At 32.3% G+C, this 27573-nt stretch overlaps 4 protein-coding genes across 4 annotated transcripts; 2 read left to right on the forward strand and 2 right to left on the reverse strand.

Annotated features, from left to right (window-relative positions):
* Positions 1 to 4648: 4648 nt before the first annotated feature.
* Positions 4649 to 6346, reverse strand: HELRODRAFT_175667 (hypothetical protein; the record flags this gene model as incomplete). Its single annotated transcript, XM_009023073.1, has 1 exon — positions 4649 to 6346. One exon carries the CDS (start codon positions 6344 to 6346, stop codon positions 4649 to 4651), a length of 1698 nt encoding a protein of 565 aa, XP_009021321.1.
* Positions 6347 to 7036: 690 nt separating this feature from the next.
* Positions 7037 to 10600, forward strand: HELRODRAFT_175668 (hypothetical protein; the record flags this gene model as incomplete). The annotated part of the gene is made up of 15 exons (XM_009023074.1): positions 7037 to 7174; positions 7288 to 7389; positions 7456 to 7558; positions 7631 to 7771; positions 7858 to 7898; positions 7981 to 8052; positions 8121 to 8188; positions 8502 to 8639; positions 8786 to 8907; positions 9227 to 9294; positions 9414 to 9520; positions 9596 to 9684; positions 9841 to 10039; positions 10238 to 10356; positions 10431 to 10600. 15 exons carry the CDS (start codon positions 7037 to 7039, stop codon positions 10598 to 10600), a joined length of 1677 nt encoding a protein of 558 aa, XP_009021322.1.
* A 395-nt stretch (positions 10601 to 10995) lies between these two features.
* Positions 10996 to 12797, reverse strand: HELRODRAFT_175669 (hypothetical protein; the record flags this gene model as incomplete). Its single annotated transcript, XM_009023075.1, has 5 exons — positions 10996 to 11068; positions 11391 to 11541; positions 11698 to 11794; positions 12125 to 12264; positions 12329 to 12797. 5 exons carry the CDS (start codon positions 12795 to 12797, stop codon positions 10996 to 10998), a joined length of 930 nt encoding a protein of 309 aa, XP_009021323.1.
* A 7426-nt stretch (positions 12798 to 20223) lies between these two features.
* HELRODRAFT_175670 (hypothetical protein) lies at positions 20224 to 27412 on the forward strand (the record flags this gene model as incomplete). Its single annotated transcript, XM_009023076.1, has 16 exons — positions 20224 to 20331; positions 20791 to 20992; positions 21245 to 21604; positions 21998 to 22330; positions 22643 to 22846; positions 23321 to 23422; positions 23477 to 23640; positions 23925 to 24042; positions 24490 to 24672; positions 24922 to 25113; positions 25291 to 25577; positions 25775 to 25987; positions 26249 to 26435; positions 26635 to 26838; positions 26929 to 27093; positions 27183 to 27412. The coding sequence occupies 16 exons, from the start codon at positions 20224 to 20226 to the stop codon at positions 27410 to 27412; spliced, it is 3252 nt and encodes a 1083-aa protein (XP_009021324.1).
* Between the last annotated feature and the right edge of the window lie 161 nt (positions 27413 to 27573).

Consider the following 27573-nt stretch of genomic DNA (forward strand, 5'->3'; position numbering starts at 1 on the left):
TAATGTTTATTTAATTAAAAAACAATTTAAAATTATTATTCATTCATTCATTCCATGCATTCATTCCATTCATCCATTCATTCCAGTCATTTCATTCATTCAATTACTCAAATAACGTATATGCATCAATATTTTCAGTAGACTAATTTAAATATCTGTGGCTTCCCAAGTAAAATGCTACAAATGTTTTTGAAATACAAGCATGCGCCACACACACACACACACACACACACAAACACACACACACACAAACACACACACACACACACACACACCACACACACACACACACACACACACACACAAGATGTATGTACACACAAATGCACACACACACACACACACACACACACAAGATGTATGTACGTGTGTGTGTGTACATGTGTGCAGACAAAAATAGCTGAACATGGCATTTAAAATATTTTCATTAATTCCACTAATCCATTCCTAAACAAATGTTACATGGCAGGCATGAAAGGCTGAAAGCCTCTCCCTTCGTTCAATAATTATGACGCAAATAAATAAATAAACAAATAAATATATAAATAAATAAATATATAAATAAATAAAAATATAAATAATTAAAATGTCATCATTCTTGTACATAAATACTGTTGAAACAATGATGATGATGATGATGATGGTAATAAAGATGATGATGAAGGAGAAGATGAGTTGATGCTGAAAATGTTGATGATGATGCTAACGAAGTAACAAAGTATCATCAGTTGATTGTTCTGTGAGAAAGTTATATAAGGATACACCCAAGTTGAAAATCTGTTATATACATACACACTTACATACATATATACACACATACATGCATACAAACTTAATTGACATAAAAAAACACATACACACATATACAAACACAGATACACACAAACATCCATATACACTTGCATGTAAAACAACGTGTGTAGTGTGCACATGCCTAAAAGAACCACATTGTGTACACAGTACACATAAGCATTCAACAACATACAACTCCTATGTTCTTACCTATCTAACTTGTTTACTGTCATTATTTTGTAACTTTTCAATTTTTGTCATTCATCTGGCTAATTATCCAACAAAAAATTTTATGTTCATTTATCAGACAACCATGTTAAATGGAGGCAATTTATCCATTCATTCATCCAATTATTCTTCCATCTGTCTAATAATTAATTCATTCATTCATTAGTTTATTCATTTAAACATATCCTCTTCCCATATTAACATCAATTATTCTTCGATTTGATCAGTCACAACCATTGATTTGATCAGTCACAACCATCGCTCAATCAATCCATTTATCCACCCAACAACACATCCAACATCAATTTATCCAAATAACAATCAATCAACACAACCATCAATCAATCAATCAATCAATCAATCAATCAATCAATCAATCAATCAATCAATCAACCAACCAATCAATCAACCATCCAACCAACTAGCCAATCATCAAGCCATCCATCTTATTCAACAGCACAACTAACAAACAACTACCAATAAACCATTCATAAATTTATTTATTATTATTTGAAAAGCACTGATAGACATGTATTGAGAGTTAGTTGCTGGTATGCAATGCCCTGGAAATTGAAATCCACATATTTGCTGATGTTTATTAAACTATAAGATCTAGTTACATGTACATGAAACAAAATTATTTATGCATATGGAATACAACGCAAGCTATACCGTACACTACACAATACAATACAACATGTACATAAATATTTGTATGTACTATGTATATACACACATACATAGACATACAAATAATACAAATACATACAATTACAAATTCATACAAATACTTACATATACCTACATACAGACAAGTGTAAATAGATACAAGCAACAAATACCAAACATGCATACATATTTGTGAAACAAAATTTCAAACACACACCAACCACACATACATAAAATTATTTATACATACACACATACATTCATACACACAAACCCACACACACACACACACACACATACACACACACACACACACACACACACACACACACACACACACACAGACACACACATACATAGACAAGTACATAAATAAATATGTAAATAAATGCATACATTAAAAAGCAGTGTTTTTGAGGTACTCTTGATAAAACTTTCACATTATAAATTAATTTCAAAATATTTTTTGTATTGATTCAATCAGTAGACTTAAAAAGGTCTTCAAAAAAAAGCTCAAAAACAATATTTCCAATTTACAGAATATTTCCAATTTACAGAAGCCATTTATCTCCATGTTTAAAAGTGAATTTAGAATAAATTTCAGAAATTTAAATAAAGGAAATATAAACAATCAACTTCCTGTAGAAAAAAAAATGTGATGAAATGATGTGTATGCAAAATGTTAACAATGTGTTGTGTATATATGCTGAAGGTGACACAACAGATATGTATGTATAAATTATGTATTATACCATGTGTCTATGTATACACAATATGGGAAACATCTCAGAGTAGACAAAAATATTTATAAAACTATTGATGGAAGAATTTCAACAAATGAGGAAAATATTGAAAGAATGTATCCAGGACCACAACTTACTATGTTTCATCTGTGTGTGTGTGTGTGTGTGTGTGCGTGAGTGTGTGTTCGTGTGTGCGTGCGTGTGTGTTCGTGTGTTTCAATAGGAAAAACACATTCCAAAAGTTGGAGCAAAGTGTGCATGTGAAAAAAATCTACAAACATCTATGCATGTGTGTGTGTGAGTGTGTGTGTATATTTGTATGTGTAACAAAGTTAATGATAAAAACAAAACATTCCATCCAAACATGGCATTCAAAAAATTGTTAAGTTCCTATATAGTATGGTAAATATTATTATTGACATTTTATTTATCACATATTTAGTTTTCTTATAGCATATATTTAAGTTTGTTATACTCAATAAATGATTTTGGATAAAAATTATTACCTTTTACATACATTTTATGCAATTTGCATTTAATATTATAACTCAGCACTCTGCATTTATTATGAATATATCTAATTTTTTATTGAACATCTTATTTAATGTACATGCTGCCTGGTTGGACATGCTATGTTTCATCTCTGTGTGTGTGTGTGTGTGTGTGGTGTGTGTGTGTGTGTGTGTATGTGTGTTGTAATAAGTTGGAATATAAAAACCAGCAAACTAGTCAAATAAAAATATTACAAACTCATAAAACAATGAAAAAGACAAACATAACTGAATCTTTAGTTTCCAAGCATCATTATTTTTATACAGATAAGACATGCTACAACTGAATTTATAATTATTTTTCTTTATTTATCCAATTATTATGAATCTAATCAATCATTAATAATTTGCTATCCCTCAAACCAAACCTCAAAAACAATGTAGACATGTAAACATTTATTCTAAGATTCTAAGACATGTCTATCAGAGTATTACTAAATGAAATGCAATGCCGTATGCATAATATTATATTATAATGATTATAACAACTAAAATTAATAACTCTATCATTCAAATTCAATTCAAAGCTTCAAATATAATATATTAAATCAAATTAATTATAATAATATCAAAAATGCCGTTAAAGGTTAAACACATTTTAGTATTACAAATAACATCCAAAAAGTCACCTGCTATTGGAGAAGGTTTCTTTAGAACGCACCATCTTTCTTTCCACTAAAAATTTCAAATTTAAAATCAATTAAATCAGTTTAATTAATTTTAAATATTACATACTACACTGCAACTTTTTTTATTTTTTTTTAATAAAATAATAAATAAAAGTTGCATGATAAATAATTAAATAAAAGAATAACTCAATTTTAGCTAAATTTACCAACAGAATATTTCCTAGTTTCACCATCACAAATATAAGCACCTACACTACTAAACTTTAAAACAGGGCCCTTGAACAAAAATTACCAGGGTAAAGCTTTTTTCACTTTCTGCAACCAAAGCCAAGTAGAGAGAAGTGAAAGAAATTCTAACTTTTAATTTCGTTTTGTAATTTTGTCAATAAAATAAAATCAAAATTACCTTTTTTCCATCGCGATATTTCAGCGGATTTTCGACAATTGAAAGACAGGACATTGTTGTAACGTAAAATTGCAATTGTCACTTCTTAAGTAGTTTTGTAATAATAAATAATTAAAAATTTTAAATGCAGACTAATTTTATTTAATTTTAGTTACCAACGAGCAATCAATAATAGTTAACACTTCGAATTAAAATAAAACTGACAAAAAGGAAACATTCCATAACTTGAATTAAGATGAGCAAACACAAAAAAGTTGAAAATAACTGAGACTTATAAAAGTATCACACATCCATTATTATTATTACATATATTTATTGCCTGCGAGCTAGCTATGTTAAAAAGTAAATAATGTAAAATGTAACGAGAGCGAGGGAGTTACTCAGCTACGGCGATGTCACGATAGCCTCTCTTTATTTATTCTCATTATATACTTGAACTATTTTTGCACTGGCACCAGCGCCCGATTCGTCACGAATGTTTCAACTTTTATTCATTTAAAGAAACCAAGATCAAATTTTTAACGTTAATATTGAACGTGAAAAAAAAATTAAATCACGAAAGATTTAGGGTAATGTATTTGCAAGCATGAAAAATGCGTAAAATCTAATTATTGTTCAGCTGGTGTCTTCTTATGCGTTTAATGTCTGACGTACTTTTGATATTAACTCCTCTTTTTTCATTTTTGCATTGCATTTAACGTTTTTACTCTTCAACCAGGCAATCAAGACATCTTTGTTCAGTGATTTCTCGTTCTTCAGAAGATTTTCTATGTCAATAGCTGATGCCTCAATTTGAGGTTTGAACTTTTTCTCTTTTGGTTCGCCAGTTGGCGTCGATTTATTATGTTTCTCAGCTCTCACTTTTTCTTTTACAGCAGCTTTTTTTGGCTCGTAAGTCAGACTTGGTGTCTCAGTGTCAATGTTAAATATGGGAGCACTGGATTTCGTTGGAACATTTGTCTGACGTTGCTTGTTCACGCTGGCATTGACGTTCGTTTTACAAAAACTTGGCTTTTGTTTCACGACCTGTTCTCTTGCAGATGAATGATTAATGCTGTTTCCGTTAGGTTCAACTCTAGCAGTTGAATGTGCATCAACATTTGTGATTTTTAATTTGGACACACCAGAATTTTTTTTGGTAAATCTAGGAACTATTTTTGGTGCAAACTTTACAACTTCACTGCTATCATCACTTTGCATTTTATACGTGTTATTAATATAAATGCTTGAAATGGGATTGTCTGCTTCAGTTCTGATCAACAAATTATCTTGGGCATTTTTTGTAACCACACCCATGTTTGAAACATTAGGCTCTACTTTATTGAGCAGTCTAACATTACTCAATTTTTTGTCATTTTCTTCTCCACTTTTTGTATCATTATTATTTGTCACCAATAAACATTTAGAATCTGTGTTATGCAAGACAATTTCATTTTTTTCAAAGATATCTTCTTCTAGATGAAATTTTAATGGATTTCCACACATAAATGGTACTTTTTCTAATATATTGTTGATTAAATTTTCTACAATCTGATCATTTTGCTTTTTAATTATTATTGGCTCAAAACATTTAACACAACAGCTTGGGTATAAAAACATTTCATCAGTAAATCCAAAACCTACTTTGACAAAAAACACATCAGATTCATTCTCAGGTAGAACATAACCATAAATATCTCTCCAAAATATTTTTAATTCTCTATAACATTTAAAGCAATCATTTAGTGGAAATGATTTGTGGATGGAACAAACTTTACCTTTTTTTAAACTTGGTAAAACAAAGCACCATTTGCAGTTGATCAATTGGGGTGTGATATGAGAATTACTATTTTGATTAAAATGAACTCCAAAATGATTTATGGACGTTACAGGCATTGATAGCGCACACGTATAAGCATTCATTGTTATTTTCTGGTTTGTAACATGAATGTTCAAATCAATAGCATTCAGACGAGTTGGAGTAAATAAAAAGCGCTCGCCTTCTACCAAAAAGGATGCAAGTACGTTGTAATTTGGACTTAGTCTGGTTATTACAGTGTATCTCAGGCACATTTCAAACGTTTCCGGATTAGCTTGAACAGCTTCGCCTAATGATAGTTCTTTCTTAATTAATCTGTTCTGAATTCTTTTAGTGAATAACAGCTTCTTTGACATACAAACAAGAAAACATTTTTCCCTTATCGAAAAAGGAGAAGCCAGTACATCGGGTTCAGTAAAAATCAGATTTTTACATAAACTTACATGTGCCTGCGGATAACTTTTCAAATCCGGCACTTTCACGTAAATAACGAACAAATTTTCAAGATCTGGGCAATTAAAGAAGTACATGGCAACAGACACTTTGCATAAAATGGCGGAATAGTCTGGTTAGTAATTAAATTTAATAGCGCTCTACATATGTATAAATTAATTAAAAAAATATCAACGATCTTCTTTTAACAAAATATGTATTTAACTTGTAATTGTTAAGTGTATGTCTATTCTATCTACATGTATATCAAATATATTTATTAATTATAGTAGATTTTGTGTTTTATATATATATATATATATATATATATATATACATATAAGTAAATGTTAGAAGACCACATTTTATACAGCATTGTATGAGTTCTACAGAATTGTTGGCATTAATCAATTTAAAGTTTGTCTTTTCAGTTTTTCTTACTAGAATTTTCGTTATGAACAACAATACGGTATGATTTATACAATACTATATATATATATATATATATATATATATATGTGTGTGTGTGTGTGTGTGTGTGTGTGTGTGTGTGTGTGTGTGTGTATGTATATATAAGTGAGTTAGTGAATATAACATACATACATCTATGTGTATCTAAATGCGTTAAGCAAAAGACAGATTAACGTAGCGTTGAATAAGGCTCAATTTAATGCTTTGCTGTTATATTATAACGTATAATAATTACTTCCTTGTACGAGAAATATATTGCATTATAATATCGTAAATTTATGATTATATCACTAAATGAAAACTGATTTTATTTTACAATGGGGTCCACAGAGTTGAAACTTGATTTCATGTCCAAGCGTTCTCAGATGAAAGGCAGAATAAAAACTGACAGTTACAAGAGCAGGTGGTTCAAACTGACACCAACAGCTCTATTCTACTATGATGGAAAGATAACGGTATATAAAAATGCGGTTTTTAAGAACAATCAGTCATCGATTATTATCATGTATGAGCATGTTCATTGTAAAGTTAGTTTGTTAATTTATGAATGATTAATTAATTAATAAAGACAGGAATTGGCAAGGTGAAAGGTCAAATAGATTTAAAAACAATCAAAGTAATTGAAAAAGTAGATGGGGAGGGCCTTGGTAACAAGCAGAACGTTTTCCAAGTAATTAAATCTTCTTTAAATATAATAAAATAATTTGTAAAATATGACGGGATATTATTTTTTTAGATAGTTTATAACGATCCTAACAAGTTCGAATCAGTTTATACTTTGTACATAGTGGCAGCCCATGCAAAACAGCAAGAAGATTGGATATTGGCTTTGAGAGAAGGTTAGAAATAATATTATCTTTTTTATATAAATCATGATGAATAACTAAAAGCTGTAATTCTTTTATAACTAGCCGCAAAAATGGAAAATGCCCAGTTTTCTCCAATTTATCATTTGGGTGTCTGGATGTACAAGCAGGGGAAATGGAGTTGTTGTGGTAATTTCAATTTTAGAAATAAAGGCTGCCTTCCGTCATTTTGCGCCACTTCTAAAAGTATTTATACATGAATTTAATTATTTTCAAATATCACAAGTTTGACCATCCTCTTTTCAACACGGCATAATTTTTTTCAAATCCAGATGTTGCCAGAGAAGAAGCACAACGCCAATCAAGCAGAGATGTAAATACTGACTTAGAACTAATTTAAATAATTTACATAAAATATAAAATTTAATTTAATACATCTCAATGTTTTATTCAAGACTGAAAATCTTAAAGTGCTAGCTTTATTCGAATATCAATCTAAGTCTAAAGAAGAGCTGAGTTTGAAAAAGGTAAGAAAAGGTTTAATACGAAATTTGTCAAATATGAATTGTAAAAATGATTAACGTGACTTTGACAGGGCGAAGAACTGGAGATATTGTCATCAAACTTGAATGATGATTGGGTGAAAGCAAAAAATGAAGATGGGTTGGTTTTTTTCCATTTTTGAAAAATTAAAAACGATACTTTTGTTATAAGTAAAAGATATTTTCTCACTAGCACAACAGCAAAAACTAAACTATGATGATTGCCAAAAATTACTCAGTAATTGAACTGCCACATCTAAAAATATGACATGATATGAATTAATATATATCTTTTTAATAGAAATACTGGGCTTATTCCGTCAGCTTATGTGCTAGAAATTGATGACGATAATTTAGAGTCTTATGAGTAAGTTATTGAATAATGGCTTCAAAGATTGGAATAAATTTGCAGGATATTATTTATTTTTTAACAGGTGGTATTTTAAAGACATATCTAGAGCACAAGCTGAAACGATATTGGAATCTAATGGTCAAGAAGGGTGTTTTATGGTCAGAGATTCCTCTAGACAAGGAATTTACACATTATCTCTCTACTTTAAACCAGATAAAAAGTAAATTTTTAAAAAATAACATTCAACATAAAACTAGAATACACTTATACGTCAAGAGTAAGTTAATAAAATATAGAAGAAGTCAATCAGTGTCAATATAACCATTATAATTTAAGTCTCAATATTGAATTGCACTAACATTAAAGGAGCGACGGAGAAGTAAAACATTACCACATCAAGCAATCGGGAAACGACTACTTCCTAACAGAGAAGCACAAGTTTTTAACCCTTCCAGAATTAGTATATTATCACAAACACAACTGTGCAGGTAAGCCGATGTGATTTAATTTCGATAAAAAATAAATATTGAATAAATTGATTATTTTATTATCAGCTCTTATGAAGTGGCTTTTGAATTAAAATTTCAAAAATTCGTTTTTAAGGTTTAGCCGCGAGATTAAAATTTCCTCCTTGTGATCAGTTGAAACCAACAATTCTGTTAGGTACGAAAATTTTCATTTTTTTTTTCATTAACATACGCGGTATAGTTAAATTATAAATAACTTTTGCAAAATCATACCAACAATTGTAAGTTTAATTAAAGCTATTGTTCCTCAATAGTCAATAATTTTTAATTTTCCAATCAGCACACACGGTAAATATTGATCCTAAAGAGCTGGAGTTAAGAGAAAAGTTGGGCTCTGGACAATTCGGGGTATGTTTGCCATAATATTTCAATTAAATACATTTGTATCTACTTCATTTTGCCAACTGATACTGATCATGTACTAAGAAAAATGTGAAAAATTGATAAAATTCAATCAATCCTTACAGACAGTACATAGAGCCATATATAAAGAAACAACAGAAGTTGCCGTTAAAACGATGAAGGAAGGTTCAATGTCTGAATTGGATTTCTTGGAAGAGGCTAAAATTATGGCGTTAGTATTTTTTAAAATATTTATTTCGTTCATTGGTAGAGACGTTAGTAGTGTTTGCTAATTATCAACATCTAGGAAGCTGCACCATCCAAATCTTGTTCAACTTTATGGTGTAAGTGCGAATCAAAGACCAATCATGATAATAACAGAATACATGAGACATGGTGAGTGTAGAAGGCATTCATTAAAATTTATTTTCTATTTTTTCAAAAAAAATAAATTTCTTTGCGAATTTAAATGAAATTGTCCCATTGAAATTAAATTAATTTATTCGCAAATTTAAAATTGTAACATTTGGACATTGAAAATCGATTGAACAGGCTCACTGTACAGCTATTTACGTAGAACCAAACATCATTTAATGAAAAAACAAGACCAACTAATTGACATATGCTTGCAGATTTGCAAAGCAATGGCCTACCTAGAAAAAAATAGTATCATTCACAGAGACTTGGCCTCCAGAAACTGCCTGGTTGGAGATAATTACGTCGTTAAAGTCTGCGATTTTGGCTTAGCTAGGTCGGAAACTTGTTCTAACTTTTGCAACATCGAGAAAATATAGCGATATATTTTAAATAACTAAAATCAATTAGTTTTTTGTTAAAAATTTTGAATACAACATCATCTAAGTTTTATCTTTAAAACTCAGTCTCTAAAAAACGTAACGATGATTTCTAAGCATGCATAGGGCTAATTTTATGGACTTTATTTTGAAAGATTTGTTCTCGATGACGAGTACACAAGCAGTGAGGGAGCAAAGTTCCCAGTGAGATGGGCTTCAGTTGAAGTTTTGACCCACCAGTTCTTCAGCAGCAAGTCAGACGTTTGGGCTTATGGTTGGTTTCTCAACAGTTAATACTGTCATTTAGTTTAATGAGGGCAGCATTTAATTTGAAAACATGCAATTCAGGTGTCTTAATGTGGGAGATTTTTACATGTGGTGATTTGCCGTATCTTGGTGTGGAGAATTTAGACGTCTACGATCATGTAAGCAAATATGGAAACAGATTGGAAAAACCAGATAAATGTTCCGACGAAATATACCAAATAATGCAGAAAACGTGGCAAGAGGTGAGCTAGTCGACTTTTCACTTTCATTTAATTAACTGTAGTTATTTCTTTCCCACACGATGAATAAAATAAATTATATATAATTTTAAAACGCGATTTATTTAGGATCATAATGATAGACCGGATTTTGATAGTCTTCTTGAAGAGATCTCAAATTTAAATGAATGATGTTCCAACTACAGGCCAACAGCAAAAAATATCTCATTCCATTGTTACTATTTTAAACATAAAAAAATTCCAAATAGGTTACCCATCTACGATTCGTCATGCTTTAATATAGATATCGTTTATTAAATATTTTTTAGAAGTTAATTTTTATTTAATAAAAAAACGTTTTACTTTATACAAAAATTACCGATCTAAAAAAATGATTCAAAAAATTGATTTTTATGGCCACAATTACATCACAAAACTTCGTAAAAGTCTGACAAAACTCTGCAGAGAGCTGTGCACCTCATTACTGGCGATATCAGAAAGCTTTGGGGAATTAAAAAAGAGAAAAAAATCAAATATATCTACAAAAATTTTAAAAGCGAACTAACATATAGGATAAATAACGGTCAATTGATATTCTGATTAATTTTACTTTATTTTTCTATTCAATTACTTTATACTTTGTTGGAGTTTTGACCATGGTGACATTTAAAAAAATGTTTGATTCAATTTTTTTTATTCAATATTTTATTTTGTTCTGCCTCTATTCATATTATGATTTGACAATTTGAAAATATTAACGATTCAATAATGAAATACTAATAAAATTAGACTAAAAAGTTTCATTAAACAAATTCTATTTAACCTGAAAAGTGCTTGGACAGTAGCGTCGTTATTATCCTTCATCCATTCATTCATCACGTGACCGGATGGATTGCTTAGTTCCATTTTGGACCAATCATCAATCAGTTTGCAATCCAGACCCATGAGTTGGGCCAACAATCTCCAATCATTTCCTAATTTATAATTTGTAAAAAATTCATTTGATTTCCATAGTGCTAATTTTTGAACTCAATGAAAATAGCCTGAAATATGAACAGCCGTATAGTTACAATTACAATAAATTGTAATTAAAATAAACATTTTAAAATTTTTAACAAACGCCTACATACCAGATGATCTTGTGATGTTCAGTTCTTTCATGAGAAATATTTTAACATCCTGCTGAATATCTCTCATGTGTGTACTGCCCTTCATCTTCTCACAAGGCTTCATTTGAAATTAAATATAATCATCATTATAGCTATTATCTCTTCATAATTTAACGTAATTATATTTTGGTGTCATTTAATTATTCAAAAGAAGTTAGCTGTTATGTGTAATTAGGATTTTAAATCTAAAAACTAAAACGCAAAATGGGTGAAAAGAATTTTTGAAAAGTGATAAAAAACGAAAGTGGAATTAAAATAACATTAAATAACTAATAAAAATATTAACAATTAAATAAGTAATTAAAATATTAAGAAAAAAATATTAAGAAAAAACAAACAAGCAAATGAATAAAAAAATAATAAAAAACTTTTTTAAAAAGTGACCCACAGGAATTAAGTTTAACTTTTGCTGGTTTTCAAGGATTCTTTCAGCATGATCATCAACCCTGGTTGTCACCCCTTCTATGGCAAACTCGACTCTGGGGTTAAGGCATGGATTGTTGGCATCAATTTGATGATAATTTTCACCTTTCAATAATTTATTTAAACGAGTTAACTGGCAAATAAATGTTTGTCTTAATAACAAAATTACCGGCAATAATCTGAAGAGTCATAATTTTGTCTTTAATATAAGTGAGGTTATCACTGCAGACGATGTCAGATAGGCCATTTTTGTACGCCGCACACTTCAATGTTAGTTTGTTCAATGCATAACTCAGTTGAGATACCCTTCTTTCGAGATTAACTAAGTGACATTCGTGAGATAATTCATTTTCATATTTTTTGGTCATCATCTCTTTCAAGGCCTCCACTAATACGTCGCCACTCAATTTTAAAACATCAAAATTATCACCAATTCCTCTGGTCAATCGCCATTGTTTCTTCATTTGAGACATCAACAGGGTTCCTAATCTAGTTAATTTCGTTGCATACAAATCTCTCTCTAGCTTCAGTTCAGTGCTTGCCCGATTTTGCTGGTCTTTTCCAACTGTAGAACTAGATGACGAGTTTGCACGTAACTTCTTTACAGAATCTTTCTTGTTTTTAATTTTAGTAGACATTTTCAATAATAAATTTTACCTCAAATTAATTTATTATAAAAAATTTGATTTTTATAAATAAATGTTACAAATGTACAAATTAAAGTAAATAAAATACTGCAAATATAATATAATAAAATCTAAACAAAAACACGCGTCTTAGTCAGTTTAATTTGGCATTGCAATCTTTTTTTTATCACCATGGATACCAAAAAATGGCGTGTTCATTTATAAAAGGGCGTTTCATTATTAAATGCTCAATAAATGAAACAAAATGCTAATAAAAATAAAAAAAATTGATATTAATATTTTTACACGGACAACATCTGGACGTTTAAAACCCGGCAAAGCACTTTCCGTCACATAAATTCATGGCGTGTAATTGCATAAAGCGTGGCAAACGCACGCAGTAAAAAAGCCTTTCATTTCGTTAACGGCTTCTTATTTGGCCAATTTTCATAAAGTTTGTCTCCAGTTTTTAAATAGCTTTTTATTTATTTTTTATTAATTATTCAGTTATATAATTCCGAATTCTTGATTATGTTTTCTTGCCTTTTTATTCGGATGTTAAAACATTGTATTTGCAAGTTATTGATCAAATGCTGAAAAATAACCATGGAAATGTTATATAAACTTTGTGAACACACGGGTGAATAACAGGGAGAGAAAAAGAAAGAGAGAGAGAGACTGAGAAAAAGTGAGAGAGAAAGAGAGAGGGAGAAGAAGAGAGAAGTGAGAAAAAAAGAAAGAATAGAGACGCAGAGGGAAAGAGAAAGAAAGAAAAGGGAAGAGAGAGACGAAGAAAAAGAGAAAACGGACACAGAGAAAGAAAAAATGAGAAAGTAAAAGGAGGAAAGAAACAGACAGAAAAGAGAGAAGAGAGACAGAAAAAAAGAAAGAAAAAAAGAAAGAAAGAAGAAAGAAAGAGTGCGTTTGCGTTAGCGTTGATTGATCTGATCAATAACGACGTTAATAAGAATAAGAATAGAGCATGAAAATGCGATACTGCTCATTCATTTGTAATCACCATTGCCACGATGACGATGACAATGATGACGCTGATACGATGATGATGGCATTTATTCAAGCCCAACCCAGATGGATGGACGCCAGAATTATGAATAATTGTAGAGATGAAGGTAGTGTCACGTGCCAGCTCATTCATTCTTCATTTAAACTTTCCGTTAATATTTTTTTTAATAATATAAAAAATAATAATAAATTAACCAGAGTTACGTTTCAGTGCATTGCCTCGAATTGAATTCATGTTTTCTGACAAGACGTAAAACCGAAGTCTATTTTTAAAATCAACCATGAACCATATATTTGGAGATCCAGATTCAAAATTTTAATTGCAATTCCAAAATCCAACTAGTGGCATTCAATATTTTAAACTCTAAAATCATTTTGAGAGAAAAATAACATTAAAACAAGCCGCATAGCTATGTTTGGCATCAAACAGTGTTAAAGCGGGGAGTGAAAAAATTTAAATCGAAAGTTCAGTTGGCAAAATGTTTTGATGGACAATTAATGAAGATTAGAATATTATATTTTCATCAAAAGAAATCTTAATGTAAAATCATTTTGGGAGACACAGAAACAACTTTTAAAGTTTGAGAGACGTCTCAAAATTCTTAACACGTTCTTCCCATAAGTCTTTGGGCTCTATGATTTTTAATTTTTAATGTCTTCGGATTTAACAGGAAATGTTAATTTAAAAATGTTTTACTTCGAAGTTATGTAGTGCTGTTTTTCAAGTAAATCACATTGAAAGCATTTTGAATTGTAGAGAATATTTATGGAGTTGGAGGACATTCAGAGAAATTAGTGATAGTTATATAAAACTTTTAAAATAATTTTCCTGTGGAATACCTACAAAGTCAAAAAAGCGAAACATAAACAAAAATATACAAATAAGCAGACTAAAAAATAAACATAAACGTAGCGTATTTTATGAACAATCACCCAACTATCTCTAAAGCTCAATTAAACTTTGTTTTCGACAGGCAAACGCGCTTTTACCGTTGCCGAATAACAATAAATCAAGATGCAAAGAAAAAATATCTAAAAAAGCGATTTCAACGATGGATATGGAGATCTAGTAAGACATTATTACCAGAACGTGCCCGTCGTAAAATGCTTCACCGCCGAACGCTGACCACCGCACGCAGCTGCTTTCACAACTGCACTGCCATGCTTATGAGCGTAGTTGTTTATTTAGTAGTGTGGCTCTAGTAGTAGCAGAGGCAGTAGTAGTAGTAGTAGTAGTAGTAGTAGTAGTAGTAGTAGTGGCAGCAGCAGTTGTAGCAGCAGTAGAAGTGGTGATAAACATCACCATCCATCAATTTATCTCTCTAGGTGGGCCTCATCAGGTTTTTGACAATGTTTTGAATTTATGAAATTTGTCACACGCGCGCGCACACACACTCACACGCACACACAGACCACACACACAACACACACACACATTTAAATGTACATACACACAATTAGATTTGTAACAAAGAAATGCAGTGCGAATTTTTCAAATAATGCTAAAACAAAAAATATGAATAAAATTTCCAAATAAACGATGAACGAACGAACAAAAGAACGAACGAACGAATGGTTGAATAAATGAAGAAATAAATAATTTCTAAAAACTAATTAAAATAAAATAACAATAACTGGAGATGAAATGGAAGGAGATGGAAGTTAGGAATTGCTATTGAGACAATTCCAATGATGGATCGCTCTCAGATGCCTCCACACTGCTTAAAAGGAAAATCGATTTTAATTTATTCCAGGCCATTTCATGCCTGCATACATACAAACACGCATGCATGCATACATACATACATACATACATACATACATACATACATACATACATACATACATACATACATACATACATACATACATACGTACATACATACATAGATACATACATACATACATACATACATACATACATACGTACATACATACATAGATACATACATACATACATACATACATACATACATACATACATACATACATACATACATACATACATACATACATACATACATACATACATACATACATACATACATACATACATACATACACACATACATACATACATACATACATACACACATACATACATACATACATACATACATACATACATACATACATACATACATATATACATACATACATATATACATACATGTTTGTGAGTGAGTCATCGTTAATCACTGGCGCTATTGACGTTTCTCGCATTATTATTTTACCTTTTTTTTCTTTATTTATCATTTATTATTGTTGTTAGTATTATGAATATCATGCCATTATTATTACTATTATGATTATTATTATATCAATTATTATATATTTAAAATTGTATTTTAAGCGCCTCCAACAGCAAGCATAGAACGAAATTTTAACTAAACTATTTATTATTATTATAATTATATTATAATTATTATATTAAATATTATTATAATATATTATATTATTTATTATAATTATATTAATATTTTCATTATTATGACAATCGTCATCATGTGAATCTTACTATTAATATTTTATTTATTATTATATTTTACAATTCTTTAAGATTATTTCTCCAAAGCCATGGATTATGTAAATAGAAGACCTGCCCTCGCTAAATAATTACGGGTTTAGCCGGATTTTAATTGAACAATCCATCTCCCAAATTTCACTGGCTTACAATAAATACACTGGCTTTCCTACAAATTCTTTCGCTCCATGCATCCATGCATCCATCCATGCATCCATGCATCCATACATTCATCCATCCATCCGTCCGTCCATCTATCCATCAATCCATCCATCTTTCCATCCATCCATTTATCAATCAAACCATCTAATTATTTTTTGCCAATATATATTACATGCTTTTCTATTCATTCATCTGTTCAATCCATCTTTCTGTCAGAAGTCCATCCCTCTTTTTTCATTCATCCATTATTTATTGTCATCCATCGATCTTATCTATCTTTCTGTCCATTCACCCATCTTTCTCCACCCATCCATTTTTTTTCTTCACCACCCAATCTATGGATAAGAAAATTACGACGGATGAAATTGATGAAGAGTCTATTTAAAAGAAAGATTGTTTGTATTCTTTCCCCGAACACGTCAGCATAACGTCACAACGTTATCTCCACGCAATGTTATCTCATGTTAACCAACGTACAGATGGTCTCAGACAGTTTTGCCGACAGACAGTTTAAAAATTATTTTGCTTTAGTGATAGTAAATTTTCTAAAATACTTTTAAAATATTAATATTAGTTATTATTATAATGAAATAGTAATAATAAGGATAAAGTTATGAAACTAACAATATATATAAATATGAAAAAAAAAATTGCGTTCAATTTTTAGAGACGTGTTTTAAAGTATATCACAGACATGTATGTATTGTATAGAGTGCGGACGATTTAATTTTAGACCTGCGAAGAATGCCACTTCAGATTTTTTGAGAATGTTTTTCTTCCATAAAAAAAATTTAATTTAAATTTTTTGCGACATAAACTTATTCAAAACCCATGCCAAACTGCGTGCATGTTTATAGAATCAGTCAGCATTCCAACCAGAGCAACACGTCACCGTTTGGTAAAGGACAGAAAACGGGACAGCACTCCTGCTGTTTCAGCTACCTTGCCAGCCACACATCCCACCACGTACGAATGATACATGCAAATGCAAAAAAAACAATCAAATAGAAGCATAGCTGAACATAAAAAACACGAAATGAAATAAAAACCCATGAAGTACAAGCCGTCGACACAATGCAAATGAGCGCAAGCACGTGAAAGCCTGCAATCAACTTCTACTTTGCAACAAATGGTACTATGGAGCATCTTATGTGGACGGACGCGAGAATTCGCTAGAAAATTAAGTGGAATGGAATCCACATGAATGTATTTTTAAACAGAATTGAACATTCGTCAAACACGCACGCACGCAAGTTGTAACTTCAGGCAATAACCCACAACACGCACACGTACACATACATGTGCGTGCATGCAAAACGCATTCACTGTTACATTTTTTAAATGCGTTTGCACATGGACTTTTCCAATGCTTATAGGTTTATGTTCTGAATTATAAGACGGAAGTCGAAATTCAGCAAAATAAAACCACACATCCGTATAGGATCGCGTGCATTAAAATTGATAGGCGAGCACAGACATAAAGAAATACATGTATTTGAGAGAAGACTCATCAAGCTCACGTCGTACAAGCCGGTACCGCACGAGCCACACACCAAACGACCAAATGCGAATCGGGAGCTGATTTTCGAGGATACATGCGATTAACGCATCAACTGCCGTCCACAATCTAAATTCGAACAATCTAAAAACACATATAAAAACCAAAGTATTATATACAAGCAGTCTAATTCATTCAAACACGAAATGTACGCCAGCATATCAGCACACGGAGACTTAAACAAATACAAACAAGCATGCCAAATTACGAGCAAACAAAGAATTTTCAAGTGAAAAACACGATTCATGTAATTTTTTTTAATCAAACGTAACGTTTGATTGACACTTGAAAACAAACACACAACCGTCGCACCATAACTCCGCATCAGAAACAAACATGATGAGGAATCCAACAAACAACAAACAAACAAACAAACAAACAGACAAACGTAGTAATCATTAAGACACCATCCGACAGACAAACATAATCATGATTCCACAATACAGACGCTTGTAGGAACGCACGAATACCCGTTAATATCCACATTAATATTACAAAACAGGGAGGACCTGCGTTACCGTTCACATACGAACATGCACATGCACAAACGAGCAAACATGCACAAACGAGCAAACATGTACACACGAGCAAACATGTACAAACGAGCAAACATGTACAAACGAGCAAACATGTACACACGAGCAAACATGTACACACGAGCAAACATGTACAAACGAGCAAACATGTACAAAAATGTACTACAATCGTGCAACGTCATCATCCATACATACGCATGTAGACAAAATGGTAGTGTGCACACAAATGCATGCGCACGTACACTTTCAGACATAAACTAGCTACCATAAAAACATTCATACGTACAATCAATTGCAATAGTTGCATACATATATTGCGTAAATATGTATACAAAAAGAAAACTTAAGTACAAGTGTAGGCACAAACACAGACGTACATATAAACGTGTATGCATACAAACATAAAAACATACACACACACATACACACAAGCGTACATTCATACGTACGTACATACGTACATTCATACGTACATCCAAACAGACATACGCACGTACAAGCATTTCCTCTGCTGTCATGCCTCCTGCGTGCTTAAGATGCCTGTTGTTGGCACTCACATGTATACGCAAATATGTATAGATACGTTACGTAAGTTTGCACGTACACACATACATACATACATACACACATACATACACACATACATACATACACACATACATACATACACACACACTCTTATTTGCACACACACACGCACGCGCGCACACACAAATACTATTGTGTGTATAACGACCACGTGTGTACAAATACATATACATAAATGTACAAATGTATGCCCATACATGTTCATCACTTGATATTAGGTAGTTTATTTTGACTGGGATAATCCTTGCTTTTGGATATATTGTATGCCGGTATAATTATGCTTATAATTATATAATATATACAAATATATGTACATACATATACATAAGTTTGTCATACAAAATACACAAGTCATTTGTATACATATATATATATTTATCTAATTTGTATTCATATATACATACTAATATTGTATATGTAAGTAGGTATATATATATATATATACAATATATGTGTTTTTTGTGTATGTATATATGTGTATGGGTATATATATATATATATATATATATATATACACACACACATATGTGTGTGTCATATACATATGTGTTGCAGCAAAAGGCATTGAGCAGCCAGCGTTCACTTCCAGCCTTTAATGGAAATGTGGAAAAAGGTCTCAATCATAATACTGTCGCCAATGCGTTTGGCAAATAATTGACTTATTATTATTATTAATTGATTGTAATTATTATTAATATAGTTTATCAGAGTAACAATTAATATTTTCATTAGTTTTAACAATCCAGTATATATGTGTATGTATTATTTATTGATGTGTTAAATATTAGTAGCTTTGTTATTTAGTTGAATGCGTAAGAGGATGTAAAATTATAGTTATTTAATTAATTGGTTAATTGGCTGGTTGATTGATTGAATTATTAATCAATTGGTTAATTGACTTATTAATCAAGAGATCTTTGAAGCAAACGAATTTGAAATTTAAATTACTTGAATGATTGAGTGATTAATTGATTGAGTGATTAATTGATTAATTAATTAATTAATTTTCAAAGTAAACTGACTGACTTTTCGACAAAATTGTCTAAAATGAAGTTTACATGGGTTATAGTAATAGTTGTAGTGATGGTGATAGTTATGACGATGTTGGCAGAAACTACCCAAGCCAAATCTTCAAGATATTTCAAGAGAGTCAAGGTTATAATTATAATAGTACTATTACTACTACCGCTTCTACTACTACTACTACTACTTCTACTACTACAACTACTAATACTACTACTACTACTTCTACTACTACAACTACTTCTACTACTACAACTACTTTTACTATTATTACTACTTCTACTATTACTACTACTTCTACTACTACTGCTACTACTTCTACTACTACTGCTACTACTTCTAATACTACTACTACTACTAAATAGTAAAACTATCAATGCAAGCACTGCTCTGCTTTTTATTATTATTAATATTGTTATTATTATTACTATTGTTGTTAATAACATTGTTATTATTATACATTACTATTATTAATATTATTATTATCAATATTTTTATCATCATCATCATATTACTCATCATCATCATCATCGTCGTCGTCAGAAGTCATCATCATCACCACCACCGAATGATGATGAGAACAATGCCCAGGCGTTTGCCAGAAGAGTTTCGGAAATGGAAGCGCGTGTTGATGGTGATGATGATAAAAATGGTGGTGGTGATGATGATGATGACGACAAAAATGGTGGTGGTGGTGAAGATGATGATGAGAGAAGAAACGGCGATGATGATGATTGGGATTATGATAATAAGGAAGAAGATGGAGGTCACGTGAAGAGGCGCTTAAACAAAGGTTCTCACTATTGCATTTTAAATGAAAATATTTTTTTATCGTCTATTAAACTTCGCGATTTTTTATATTTTGGTTAATAAGCTGGGATAAATTAATCAAAATTTTAAAAAATTTAATTTTTAAATAACGAAAATATGGATTAAATAAATTAATAAATTTGATTAAATAAATTAATCAAAATTTTAAAAAATTCAATTATTAAATAACGAAAATATGGATTAAATAAATATATATATATATAATTACCGCCAGACGCCTGTCAGGGCTTGTACTGTCGAACTGGGCGCATTTGTCGTCTGAGTAGAGACGGCCACCCTCGCTGCGTCTGTGCCGCTTCAGATTTTTGCCAGGGCCACAAAAGTCCCGTTTGTGGTTCCGATGGTAAGGTGTACTCCAGCCACTGTGAACTGCACCGCGTTTCGTGCCACGAGGGTTCAAAGCTGGGCGTCGATCATACAGGAAAGTTGTGTCACTCACTGTCTAATCACACTTCATCTGCTAAAATTGACAAAATTGTTGATGTGGCGGCTGTAGTTGATGCGTCTACCACAGCAGCAGTTGGCGAGGTGGATTTTGGAAAGCCGAATAATGAGAGTGTTACTACCGTTAAAAGTGCGATTGGTGTCGCAGCTACAGTGACTTCGGCAAAAAATGTTGTGGTTACACCCAATGTTGAAGAACACAAAACCAGATTGGGTATGGTGATTCAAATTATGGCATATATATATATATATATATATATATATATATATATATATATATATATATATATACATACCACAATATATATATATATATAATTATGATAAAAAAATAACAACAAAATAGTAAAAATACCACGCCACTCTGTAACTTATTAGACTTTAATAAATTTTCGCTAGATTCAAAATTATTTGTGCTGATCTCCTTATTATTCTAAATAAAATATATTAATCATTTAAATAATAGACAATTAACTAATATTTCATTGATAGAATTCATTTTGGAGATCAATAAATTTCGCAGGCACACCGACCCCAAGACTGACTACCATACACGCGGCATCAAACACGGCAGTTATAAACCATCCAGGCACCACAATCACAACGACCACAACTACTTCAAACGCCGCAACTGCAACCACAGACTCTCAAATTGCTGCTACGACTTCACACCCAACTACTGAAAAGAACAAAAAGGCTAAAATCGTGTCACCATCTTCATCGTTGTCTACATCATCAGGGAGTGAATTTGGTGAAGATAAGTGCAGTCATCTGAATTACAAACACTTCAAAACCAACCTGATACACTACCAGTGTGCCAGAACTGGAAATAATGGATGCACCGCTGACCATCAAAGTAACTTTGGAAAGAAAACAATTTTCTCATTTTTTTTTTCTGTGATTTTCCTTTTTCGATGTGTTAGTTTTTGTTTGTCTAAGTATGCTTATGTATTTTTTGTGTGTGTTTTTTGCTTTACCTTCTTCTGTTCGTTTGTCAGTTAGCATGGAATGTTTTTTATGCCATTTGACGCATGTGCTTGCAATAGTGAAAATAATAATAATATTATTATTTTCAATAATGCTAAATAATAATAATAACAAAGAATGAAAATACTCCCCCATAAAACAGAACTAATAAATATTTCGTATTACGGTTACTTATTGACAGAGAAAACATTGGCCGTGACAGCAATGTTTGACTTCTACGATCGAGACATGAACAAACTGTTGACCAGGGAGGAATTGGACCACGTAGAACACAAAGACCACATAGACAGACTGTCTAGGTTCTGCCACCTGACACACATCATGCTGTTCGATGATCTCGATGATGATGAGATCATCAACATTGACGAGTTCTACAGAGCTTTTGGTAGTCTTTTTGTTGAGAATGTTGTTGTTCGTATGGCTCTGCTAACATTGTTGTTGTTGTTATCTTATTGTTGTTGTTGTCATTGTTGTTTTAACAGACGAACAAATGGACAAAACGGATAAAAATAAGCAGTGGTGGATCTAGACAACTTTAACTGGAAGCAAAATTTTGAAAATGTTTAGGTTTTTTGACGGGGGGCCACATAACGTTGGTAATGTACGCATGCACAGCACCCATGTAAAGTACCAATGTAAGGTACTAAGGAACGTACGTAAGGTATGTTTATAAGGTACGTATGTCAGGTACGCAAGGAGCGTATGTAAGGTTTGTATGTAAGGTACGTAAGATTCGAATGCAAGGTTTTTTAGTATATCACGTCAATTTTTAGTTGATTTTTGACACCAAACTGCGTTTTTTCTGTTAAGACAATGAGTTTTACTTATTTTTAATAAAAATACTACTTACAACGGGAAGGGGGCACTGTCCCTCTCCCAGTCTCTTCCTTAAATCCGCCACTGAGAAAACGCACAAAAACGCACTTGCAAAAGCTAAAATACTTACACAAAGGACACTCAGGTAAACATGCAAGATCACAAATAAACAAACATAGAGAAAAACACAAATAAACAGGTGTAAAGGAGTCATCATCGTCGTCATCTGAGGACGCCCCAACTACATTCACCACGTTGGTATCCGTCGGGAACGCTGTGGAGTTGAAATGCGACATACCAGGATCTGAGGCCATACTGTGGAAGAGGCGTGGTCAATTGCTGACGTCATCTGATGACATCAAGGTTGTTATCTTATAGGTATCAGTAGAAAAAGTTTTATCTAATAATTTCTTATCAGTTTTCAATTAGTTTCTAACTAAATAAATTTAAAAAAAAAATCTAATTTTTTTATTTATTTCAATTTTTTGTTTATTCTTTAATGTTTTATGTATAAAAATTTCTTTCAAATTGCTTCTACTACAACTAATTTTACTACTTCTACAACAACAACAACAACAACAACAACAACTACTACTACTACTACCACTACTACAACTTAATTATTATTATTTTTACTATTTTTAAAGATATTTGACGACAATTCCCTGTACATTGGAGAGCTGAGATTGCATCACATGGGTAACTACAGCTGCCACGACGCCAAGAGGCTAGATGTCTTTCAAACACACGTCATCATCGTACAAAGTATGTGCCTTTGTGTGTGTGTGTATGTATGTATGTGTGTGTGTGTGTGTGTATGTGTGTGTATGTGTGAATGAGAAAGTGTGTATATGTGTGTTTGTGTGTGTTTGTGTACTCGTGTGGTCGGCATTTTTCGTATTTAAAAATTTTTTTATTTGAAAAAAATTGCTATAACTTCAATAAATAATGCCATTAGTACTGCTGCTACTACTACAACTTTTTCTACTGATACCTATTACTTCTACTGCTACTACTACTACTACCTACTACTACTTACTACTACTATTACTACTACTACTACCACTACTACTACTATTGCTGCTGCTACTACTACTACTACTAATACTAAATTACCTACTACGAATCATAATCAAGAATGAAAAATAATTAAAAATCATAAACAAAATTAATTATTATGAATCATAATTATCATAAAAAATTATAATCAAGTGCCGCCATTGGTGAGGATCCACCCGGCAAAACAGACGCACTCCATGACGTCACAATCGGCAAGCATCAGATGTCACGTGAGTGGAGTGCCGCTGCCGGAAGTCATCTGGATGAAAGATGGCGGCCAACTTCCGCTGCAACAACAACAGCCTGCTGGAGAAAAGAGTTCCTACGCGTTATATAGTTAGTCGTTGAAACATTTTTTTCTGTTTTTAAATTTGTGTTAAGAATTTTGTAAGTGTTTAAAGGCACATCGTCATTCTCATCATCGATATTATTTCAATGTTAGAGATGCGACTAACATTTTTATTGTCAGTCTTGCCACCATCCTTTTTGTTACTATCATAATCATCATCATCATCATCATCGTCGTCGTCATCACTAATACCATCATCACTAATATCATCATCATCATCATCTTTATCAATGCAGACAGCAACACAACTTTGGAGATCAGACCCGTGCTGAACCTTGCAAACAGTAGCAGCAGCAGTAGTAGCAACAACAACAATATCGGTGGATTGTTTACATGCACTGCAAGAAATTCAGTAGGCAATTCGTCTGCAACTGCTTCCGTTCTGTTTGAGACAAATGTTCCTAATGATGCTAAACATACTGACTCAGGTAGAATATTAATTTTTATTATTTTTATTATATAAGTGTTTCTCGAATTTTAAGTTTTTTTAAAACTATTTGCCGATTTTTAAATTTCGTTAGAAAACACAATTAGTTTTAAGTTTTTTTTAAATTTTAAACGATGGTTTAATTTAAATTACATGAAACTCAACACGCACGCATCAGATGAAACCAGACAGTTGGAAAGATTTGCAGTCTTCCACAATTCAGGTTACACGATCTACGAGTTAACTAACTGCCACATAGAACATCACGTGTTCGCGGGGTTTGAACTTTCAACCGTGCAGAGAGGCCACACCTCGGTTGACCCTGTCAAAACTTTGTGCTTGAACAGTCGTTCCTGTGTCTGGGGTGATTCGACCATGGCTAAGGAAAGTTATCTCTACGTCAGTCAGCCTCATCTCAGGAGGGTGCTGGTCATCGAGGTGGTCGATAGGTTAAATCCGGTCGAGGTCGGTTGGATGGTTTCTTCTATTTTTGCTGCTTGTTTGAAGTTTCTGTGAATGAGATATTAATTAATTAATTAATTAATTAATATAAATTTAGTTTTCTAGATTATTTTTAATTTTTTTGATTTGTACGGTAGAATCTTTTAATTTTTTCTAATGAAACAATTTTATTTGAATCCCTCTCACAATTCAATAACTAGGTCATAGAAACAGGACTGCCCCCCCATCAACTGACCTACATCGAGCACCTGGACCAGATCTGGATGACGACCTGCAACAAATCACTATACCAACACGGGGACCTGTCGGTGAAGGACTGCGACGAGGTAGTGGTCATGATCATCCAGCAGGCCAGCAAGGCTCTGAAACATCACGTCGTGCACATGAAGAATGTCGAACCTCCTAATTTTATCGTTAGGAACATTTTGTTGAAACATGAAACATTGTTTGCATACTTTAGCGATTGTATTAATGAAGTAAACATTTTAACGATTGAATTGAAACAGAATAGGTAAACATGCTGGCCAACTTGATTTCGTATCGTTCATTCATAACTGTCAATTGTATTTAAAAAAATTGTATAAAGAATTCGACAATACACGTTCAATTTTTTTACAAATAAAACATAGCAAATCATCACTTGAATTGAAACTGACACTTGGAATATTACTTAGATCGAGAAACTCTTCCTACCCCACCATGACGAACCCCTGGACGGGGCGTTCAACCAGGGGTATGCCACTTCTAAATCGGATCTCGGTTACTTGCACGTCATCGATCTCAACTCGATGAGGTTCGTTGACAGGATCAACTTGACGGAGCAGAAATGCTCACCCCAGGATGTCGGCTATGTACCAATCGGTGAGAACATTCTTGAAATGCCTCATTAGATAGCTAACATTTATAAATTCAAAACGTTATCAAACAGAGAAAAAAACTACAATTCTAAAAAAATGACAACAGATTGAAACATAGCTAATAAACTAACACAATGTTTAGAAAATCAAATTTTAAGCAATCCATCACACAAAAAAAAAACAAGTGAAACCCTACCAAACAGGCGGCTACTTATTTGTAAGCTGCAAACAGTTCCAGGAGAGCCCAGGCAGTAACTTCCACCTCGTCATCGACTACATCACTCACGAGATCTTCAAAAAGTCAGACATGGGGGGTGGCGCCATTTACGTGTCTCCGGATTCTCGTCACGTGGTCGTACTGGAAGAGGATGGAAGTGGAATATCAGTGTATAAGTTCACTGCCGATGGTTTGTTTGTTTGGATGTCTGTCTGGATGTCTGTCTGAATGTCTGTTGTTGATGTATGTAATGTATCTAACTAACCGAACAACCTGGCAGGCCGTTTGAACCATTCCTTCGACGAATACACGCAATTGCACCTGAACGACATCAGTTTCTACAGAGCTGAGACGGGCATCGGATACAACGCCTATGCCACTTCCTACGTACAGAACACCATCCTACATCTGGAACTGCTCACTGGCAAAGTCAATATGATTGAAGGTAGCGCGAATCTTCTGCTTTTATTTAGCGCATTTTTTAAACATGTCTACCGACAAACCGACCAACCGACCGACCTACCAACTAATTAGGGGCCGAAGGGACTTTCACTCCAGACGACATAGCGTGGAATCGTCGTTTCCGTAAAGTGGAGAGAGGAGGACCCTTCTTCGGGCATCTGATGACGTCATCAAAAAATTCTATCACTGGATTGGACGGCCAGAAAAAACACATTCAATGCCATTGGCAGGACGTTGAGAAGACCACGACGATCTCTGCACTCCCATTGGTTGACGATAGTGGAGTGGCGGCCGGTATTTGAAGATGACTTGATATTATTGGCTGAGCTGGTTGATTTGAAATGCTTTCATCGTATTGGTTGATCGGATTACATTTTAGATTTACAATGAAAAAATATAGTGAAATTTGTTAAAAACCGATAATAAATTAATTACATAATAAATAGTTAAATGAAAAGGTTTT

The sequence above is a fragment of the Helobdella robusta genome (genome assembly GCF_000326865.2).
Source record: "Helobdella robusta unplaced genomic scaffold HELROscaffold_34, whole genome shotgun sequence".
NCBI lineage: Eukaryota > Metazoa > Annelida > Clitellata > Rhynchobdellida > Glossiphoniidae > Helobdella > Helobdella robusta.